General features: G+C 59.3%; 1 protein-coding gene across 1 annotated transcript in view; it reads left to right on the top strand.

The window, feature by feature from the left end:
- COL1A1 (collagen, type I, alpha 1) overlaps positions 1-7683 on the top strand; it is a 16854-nt gene that overhangs the window by 4820 nt on the left and 4351 nt on the right. Inside the window, exons 11-39 of the mRNA XM_010842787.1 lie at positions 15-68; positions 402-455; positions 543-587; positions 704-757; positions 867-911; positions 1079-1132; positions 1384-1482; positions 1569-1613; positions 1710-1808; positions 1937-1990; positions 2156-2263; positions 2342-2395; positions 2676-2774; positions 2974-3027; positions 3114-3212; positions 3818-3871; positions 4062-4115; positions 4220-4273; positions 4372-4425; positions 4862-4906; positions 4998-5096; positions 5364-5471; positions 6040-6147; positions 6357-6410; positions 6619-6672; positions 6893-7000; positions 7087-7140; positions 7259-7312; positions 7451-7612. Of these exons, the coding sequence (XP_010841089.1) occupies positions 15-68; positions 402-455; positions 543-587; positions 704-757; positions 867-911; positions 1079-1132; positions 1384-1482; positions 1569-1613; positions 1710-1808; positions 1937-1990; positions 2156-2263; positions 2342-2395; positions 2676-2774; positions 2974-3027; positions 3114-3212; positions 3818-3871; positions 4062-4115; positions 4220-4273; positions 4372-4425; positions 4862-4906; positions 4998-5096; positions 5364-5471; positions 6040-6147; positions 6357-6410; positions 6619-6672; positions 6893-7000; positions 7087-7140; positions 7259-7312; positions 7451-7612 (2079 nt within the window). The remainder of the gene's footprint in view (positions 1-14; positions 69-401; positions 456-542; positions 588-703; positions 758-866; positions 912-1078; positions 1133-1383; positions 1483-1568; positions 1614-1709; positions 1809-1936; positions 1991-2155; positions 2264-2341; positions 2396-2675; positions 2775-2973; positions 3028-3113; positions 3213-3817; positions 3872-4061; positions 4116-4219; positions 4274-4371; positions 4426-4861; positions 4907-4997; positions 5097-5363; positions 5472-6039; positions 6148-6356; positions 6411-6618; positions 6673-6892; positions 7001-7086; positions 7141-7258; positions 7313-7450; positions 7613-7683) is intronic.

The raw sequence follows: 7683 nt of genomic DNA, 5'->3' as shown, positions 1-7683 counted from the left end.
TCTTTTCTCTCCAGGGTGCTCGGGGATTGCCTGGAACAGCTGGCCTCCCTGGAATGAAGGGACACAGAGTGAGTCTCCTTTGTATCATCTAAGTTCCCAAAGTCCCAGTGTCATATTCTAGTCCTTTCCCCAGAGGATCCTGGCATGCATCATGCTGGGTGGTAGCTACATAAGAAGTTCCAAGGGACAGAGAGTAAATTTCCAAGAGAACTTCCCTTCATTGGGAAAGAAATCCCAATAAAGGGAGGGAGGGACATCTTGGGTCAGTTGGGGTTTAGTCTAGCTTAAACACAGGGGGATAGATGTGATGACCTCCTGAGGCTCCTTCTCTGGGCTGGGCGGGTGTCAGGGTGGTCCACAGTCTCCACAGGGTCTCATGTTGGCCCTTCCTCCTATCTTAGGGTTTCAGTGGTTTGGATGGTGCCAAGGGAGATGCTGGTCCTGCTGGCCCCAAGGTAAGATGCTGTGTGACGGTCATGGTCATTCCCCTCCTCCACAGTCCCACCTAGAACAGATTCCTCACTCCATTCTCTGCTCTGTAGGGCGAGCCTGGTAGCCCCGGTGAAAATGGAGCTCCTGGTCAGATGGTGAGTGTGTCCAGTTCTGGAAGGAAGGGAGGGAGCAGGGTGTAGGAGCAAGATGGGGGCTTGGGGAGAAGGGGGTGTTCTCCATCTCATTTGGCTCCTCTTGGTTTTGTTCTCAGGGCCCCCGTGGTCTGCCTGGTGAGAGAGGTCGCCCTGGAGCCCCTGGCCCTGCTGTAAGTACTGGCCCTTTGGGGAACCCAGAGCTCTGGAAAGCGTTCCTTAGGAGCTAAAGGGACTGACCAGCGCTCAGTGAATGTAACTGGGACTTCTGCTCTTCTGCAGGGTGCTCGAGGAAATGATGGTGCGACTGGTGCTGCTGGGCCCCCTGTGAGTACCGCCTCTAGACTCCAGTGCCTGGGACTGGGGAGGCGTCTCAGTGTCAGCTCTTGTGGCTGACATCAGGGCCAGGTCTCAAGCCCAGGACCTCTTCTGTCCCAGGCTGTGACTTGCGGCTGCCATCTTCCTTCTTGCTGACATTGCCCTTTTATTCACAGGGTCCCACTGGCCCCGCTGGTCCTCCTGGTTTCCCTGGTGCTGTGGGTGCTAAGGTGAGACCCCCACCCTCCAATGAGCAGAGCTCCCATGGGCCAAGGGGTGGGCATTTCTTTGCTCCCGAAACCTGAAGGACCCAGAATCAAGAGAGAAGCTGAGTCCCCAGCATCTTTGTCTTGGGGGGTCTCTTCTCTGATCTTAAGAGTCATGACTCTTGGTCTCCTGTCCTGGCCCTTCACCCCTTGCCATCTGGAGGTGAGGTTGGGTTCCCAGGGTGACTTCTGGCATATCTTTTCTTCCAATCCAGGGTGAAGGTGGTCCCCAAGGACCCCGAGGTTCTGAAGGTCCCCAGGGTGTACGTGGTGAGCCTGGCCCCCCTGGCCCTGCTGGTGCTGCTGGCCCTGCTGTAAGTATCACTTCCTCAGTGCTCCCGTGCTCCTCCCTAACTCAGAGTCCTTGCCTTTCACTCACCCACCTCTCTCTGTGGCACAGGGCAACCCTGGTGCTGATGGACAGCCTGGTGCTAAAGGAGCCAATGTAAGTATCCTGCAGGTTTCAGAGCCGCCCCCGGTACCCGCCTTCCACCTGCCTTTGCCCTCCAGTCCTGGGCTCAATTTGTTTGGCCTCCCTCAGGGCGCTCCTGGTATTGCTGGTGCTCCTGGCTTCCCTGGTGCCCGAGGCCCCTCTGGACCCCAGGGCCCCAGCGGCCCCCCTGGCCCCAAGGGTAACAGCGTAAGTACCGCTGTCTCTCTTCTGTCCCGCCTCCTATGCTGATCTGAGGCCCTTGTCTGGGAAGCATGATGGGCCAGGCCAACTGAGCACTGTACCCATTCTCCACTCATCTTCTCCCCCCTACTCAGGGTGAACCTGGTGCTCCTGGCAGCAAAGGAGACACTGGCGCCAAGGGAGAACCCGTAAGTCCTTTCACAGCTCCATCTGTCTACCCCAGAAGCCCCTGGGGGTGGTCCAGGGAGGAAAGGGAACCCCCGGTGCTGGAGACCCAGCCTCAAGACAACTCTGAAACTGGCACCAGGACAGCCCCTCACTGTAGGCTGCCCCCTCCTCTCTGCCCTCTCCAGGGTCCCACTGGTATTCAAGGCCCCCCTGGCCCCGCTGGGGAAGAAGGAAAGCGAGGAGCCCGAGGTGAACCTGGACCTGCTGGCCTGCCTGGACCCCCTGGCGAGCGTGTAAGTGCCCCCTTCTTCACCCCAGTGCCAATCTGGTGCCCACGTGTCTGAGCTCACTGACCTCCTCTCCTCCCCCAGGGCGGACCTGGAAGCCGTGGTTTCCCTGGCGCCGACGGTGTTGCTGGTCCCAAGGTAAACCTCTCATCATGACTGGGAGGCTGACCCTGCTGCTCCCTGGACATTCCCTTCCTCTCCCGGATGTAGTCGGCCTCCTCCCAGCCCCACCGCCCAGTCTTTTAGTGCCCACACTGGGGCTGCCGACCTCGTCACGCTCAGCTCACCTTGACCGTCCCACCACCACCAGTGCCCCTCACAGCACCCAGCCCCATGGCCCAGGAGGAGGAAGACGGCAGCCCATGATGAAGTGGCCCAGACTTGAGACCCTAATTGTTGCTGTGACTCTCCCAACCAGGGTCCTGCTGGTGAACGCGGTGCTCCTGGCCCTGCTGGCCCCAAAGGTTCTCCTGGTGAAGCTGGTCGCCCCGGTGAAGCTGGTCTGCCCGGTGCCAAGGTGAGAGTCCAGCATTCTGCCCAGCGAATTTATTGTTCTCTGTTAGTGGCCCAGGACCCTGCTCATCCTGTGTGGGCTCTGGAGCAGGATCACAGATCTGCCTTCTGGAATGTCCTCCCCCCGGCCTACACCTTCCTACCGCCCCTCTCCCACCACCTGTATCCTCCACTCCACTCACACCTGTCTGCCTCCCCCTTAGGGTCTGACTGGAAGCCCTGGCAGCCCGGGTCCTGATGGCAAAACTGGCCCCCCTGTAAGTATCCCTCCTCCAGCCCCCTGTCTGCCTCCTGACCTCTCACCCTCTGTCCTCACCTCTGCTCATGTCCCTTCCATCCTCAGGGTCCCGCCGGTCAAGATGGCCGCCCTGGACCCCCAGGCCCTCCCGGTGCCCGTGGTCAGGCTGGCGTGATGGGTTTCCCTGGACCTAAAGGTGCTGCTGTAAGTATTCAGGGAGTGTGTTACAAGGACATACACACTTGAGGTGAGGGTAAGCGTGGGGGGAAGAGTCCAGGGTCTGGGCCCAGCTCTGCCACTGACTTGCTATGTGGCCTCGGGCCACTTACTGCCCCGCTCTGGGCCTCAGTTTCCCTATTCCATAGAATGAGAGACCTCTCTTTGGCTTCACTACCATTGCTCTATCCCTGGAAATAAGTATTATTGCCCCCTCCTCACCCCACACACACTTGGGGATAGGATGGGCCTTTTACATGATAGTCATCCCCAAATCTTGGTGAGTTCTTTGAGGCTCAAAAGGAGATTTCAAAGGAATAAAAGCCCTTCAGAGCTCAGGTGTCTGAAGGCATACGATGGGGAGAAGAAAGGGAAGTGGGTGAGAGAGGAGCCTAAGGGGCAGGTCGTCTGGGAGGACAGGGCTCAGGGAGAGGCCAAAAGATGGAGCAGTCGAAGCCAACAGAGGCCTTCCTCAGGGGCCAGAGCTGATAGATGAAAAAGCTCCTTAAAAATTCCACTCAAAGTAAACAGGACGGACCCAGGAGGCCTGGTTGCCCACTTCAACTCCCTCAGCCCTACCTCTCTTTCCCCAGGGAGAGCCTGGAAAAGCTGGAGAGCGAGGTGTTCCTGGACCCCCTGGCGCTGTTGTAAGTATCTCCTTTTGGTCCCCGTCCCTTTCCCGCCCATGTCCCATCCCTATATCCTGCAGAAGGGATATGAGGCTCCAGCCCATCCCTAGGGCATCAGGACCCCCAGCTCCAGGCCCCTTACCTGTGCTGTCTTCCTCAGCTGCCCACCCACCTCACCACTCTAACCCCTTTTTCACTCTTTCCCCAGGGTCCTGCTGGCAAAGACGGAGAAGCTGGAGCTCAGGGACCCCCAGGACCTGCTGTGAGTGTCCCTGACAGGGAGGCCTAGGGAGGGGGGCGCTGTGGGCCAGCCCCCTGCCCCCTTCTCCTGGGCCTTCTCATGACCACAGTATTCCCTCCATGCAGGGCCCCGCTGGTGAGAGAGGCGAACAAGGCCCTGCTGGCTCCCCTGGATTCCAGGTGAGGTCTCACGCTGTCAGGGTATTGGGAGAAGGGTGTGAGGAACACTTCTTCCAGATTCTAAGCGCATTCTTCCCTCCCCCATTTCCCACCTACAGGGTCTCCCCGGCCCTGCTGGTCCTCCTGGTGAAGCAGGCAAACCTGGTGAACAGGTAAGGTGTACCAGCTGGCTGAAGAGATGGGGAGTGCAGGCAATACCGAGGGAGAGTCCAGCCCTCCTAGCTAAGCACATAGCCATCAGCTAAAGGGAGTAAGGTTAGACTTGAGGAAGGGCTTCCCATCGTGAAGGGCGCCACACAGAGGGGAGCACAGAGCTGCACCCCTGCATGCTAGGATCGGGAGGGAGCTGTATGGCTGTGGGTCTGGATGACTTCTTTTTAGAGCTACTGGAATACTCTGGCTTTCCCTCAACCTCAAGTTCAGGAAAGGTGATGCATCCTGAGGAAGGATAATCCCAGTTCAGTGCTCAGAAGGGGTTGGTCTCTAATCACAGACTCTAAGGGCTAGCTCCCAGGCGGGCAAGAATGTTTTCTAGTGGGGAGGGCCAAGGTGGGTTTTGCTCACTGTCTCTCCCTTGCTCCCCCTCAGGGTGTTCCTGGAGATCTTGGTGCCCCCGGCCCCTCTGGAGCAAGAGTAAGTAGAGCCTCTTCCTGCATCACAGAGATGCCTTGAACCTGGGCCTGTTTCTGGAGCCACCATCACACACCCTGTCCTTCCCTTCCAGGGCGAGAGAGGTTTCCCCGGCGAGCGTGGTGTGCAAGGGCCGCCCGGTCCTGCAGGTCCCCGTGGGGCCAATGGTGCCCCTGGCAACGATGGTGCTAAGGTAAGGGCAGCACGGGGACTGGGTCTCACCCTTCAGTGGTGGGGGCTGCCTGGCTGGGACCAAAGCCAGCTAGATGTTGGGGAGGGGTGGAGGGACAAGACTAGGGTAGGGTCCGTGTGCAGCCTGAAGTTCTGGGCTGTGAGCCCTAGTGCCTGTCTTTGGCCTCAGGACCAAGCCTGGGAGGAACTAAGAGGAGGCTCAAAGTTGTGACCTAGACCTAGTTCTGAGATCCCAAGTCTCACTCCAGCCTTATTGGTTGTCACATAGGGTGATGCTGGTGCCCCTGGAGCCCCCGGTAGCCAGGGTGCCCCTGGCCTTCAAGGAATGCCTGGTGAACGAGGTGCAGCTGGTCTTCCAGGCCCTAAGGGTGACAGAGTAAGTTGAACTCCCCCTCCCTCGAGCCTTGTGTAGTTCCCATCTCTCTCTGCTTTGAATCCCTCAGCATCTTTCTTTCTGCTCCCTGGGGTGTTTTCCTCTTCTTAATCCTCCTTCTCTGGCCTCTTGGTTATCACCTACCTATAGTTCAGGCCCTGCCCTTCCCATGTGTTACCATGGCGACAAGCAGTAGTGGGTGCCTCCTAGACTAGGGATCCCTTATCTGGGAGCTTCTTAGCCTAAAGTGTTAGTCACTCAGTCGTGTCCAACTCTGTCCAACCCCTGGACTGTAGCTCACCAGGGTCCTCTATCCATGGGATTTCCCAGGCAAGAATACTGGAGTGGGTTGCAGTTTCCTTCTCCAGGGGATCTTTCTGACCCAGGGATGGAACCCAGGTCTTTCCTGGGAATCCCCACATAGGCGTCTTTCCCCTGAAAGATCTTGTGTTCTTTGCACATGTGGGGGCAGGGCAAACATAAGCTGGGGAGAGGTCCCAGACACAAGCAGGATGCTGAAGGTCACCTCCTTGCCCCATGCCAGAAGTCTCAGGCTTTCCTGTATCTTTAGGGGGATGCTGGTCCCAAAGGTGCTGATGGTGCTCCTGGCAAAGATGGCGTCCGTGGTCTGACTGGTCCCATCGGTCCTCCTGGCCCCGCTGGTGCCCCTGGTGACAAGGTGAGATGGCCCACTTCTCACCTTCTTCCCTAACACAGAGCTTCCCTCGTGAGCCTGGGCACGGCTCTGCTGCAGAGGCAGCTCTTGCCACTCCAACCTGGCCACCCAACGGTGGGGTGACCAGGAGGGACGAGGACTCTCCTGGGGTCATCGGGCAGGAGTATTCAGTGTGGCACCCTGATCCTGAGCCTCTTGTCCCTTCCTTTCAGGGTGAAGCTGGTCCTAGCGGCCCAGCCGGTCCCACTGGAGCTCGTGGTGCCCCCGTAAGTACAGAAGACCTGGTTAAGGGCCCGCACCTGGCCCTTCTCTCCATGCTGCCCCCAGCCCTCTTCCTGTCCCTTCTCACCTTAGCTCCCACTTGCTCTGGTCCCTGGGCAGTGCTCCTCAGGCCCTCTTCCCCACCCTCCTGTCCATCCCCACCTGCCTTCCCCCAAATCAGGGCCTCTCTCCATTTGCCTCCTTTTCTTCTAGGGTGACCGTGGTGAGCCTGGTCCCCCCGGCCCTGCTGGCTTCGCTGGCCCCCCTGTGAGTACCAAGATCCTGTTTATCTTCCATCCCCGACTAGGACCTGGGGCCTTGGGTGATTGGATGAGGACAGAGACGTTGGCCGGGTTTAGAGGCAGGTGGAGGGGAGATTGCCTCCCATTGACAGCGTCTTCTTGCGTGGAGTTCCGGTGCCCTCTAGGCTGACTTCCTGGGTGAGCATGGACCTCTCCTCCACTCACCATGCTCCGTCCTCCCCCAGGGTGCTGATGGCCAACCTGGTGCTAAAGGCGAACCTGGTGATGCTGGTGCTAAAGGTGACGCTGGTCCCCCCGGCCCTGCTGGACCCGCTGGGCCCCCTGGCCCCATTGTGAGTATCTCACTGTTTAGGCCCAAGCTGCCAGCAGGCTGGACCCAGGGTCGGCCCAGCCTTGATGCCTCTGTGTTCTCCTCCAGGGTAACGTTGGTGCTCCCGGACCCAAAGGTGCTCGTGGCAGCGCTGGTCCCCCTGTGAGTACCCACTCTGCCTCTCCACTGAAGCTTCCCCCAGGCAGCGTTCGGAGGTGGGGCAGCTGGGCCAGGTGAGGGACTGTTCTCCCTCTGATCACTTCTTTGTCCTCTTCTCCAGGGTGCTACTGGTTTCCCAGGTGCTGCTGGCCGAGTCGGTCCCCCCGGCCCCTCTGTAAGTGTCCGTGTGGAGACTCCACTGGTCTGGGAAGGTGTGGGACTCAGGCTGTCAAGAGTGTGGTGGGCCTGAGTGAGGCCTCAGGAATGCCCCAGAATCTGCTGGACTCTGACAGTCGCAATTCTCCCCATCCAGGGAAATGCTGGACCCCCTGGCCCTCCTGGCCCTGCTGGCAAAGAAGGCAGCAAAGGCCCCCGTGGTGAGACTGGCCCCGCTGGGCGTCCCGGTGAAGTCGGTCCCCCTGGTCCCCCTGGCCCCGCTGGTGAGAAAGGAGCCCCTGGTGCTGACGGACCTGCTGTAAGTGCCCCCTCCAGAGGGGTCCAGAGTCGGGGGGCGTCGTCCCTGGCCACTGGGAGTCATCTCACCCC

Source organism: Bison bison, unplaced genomic scaffold (assembly GCF_000754665.1).
Source record: "Bison bison bison isolate TAMUID 2011002044 unplaced genomic scaffold, Bison_UMD1.0 scf7180017864180, whole genome shotgun sequence".
Classification (NCBI taxonomy): domain Eukaryota; kingdom Metazoa; phylum Chordata; class Mammalia; order Artiodactyla; family Bovidae; genus Bison; species Bison bison.
This window is presented reverse-complemented; position numbering and strand designations above follow the sequence as displayed.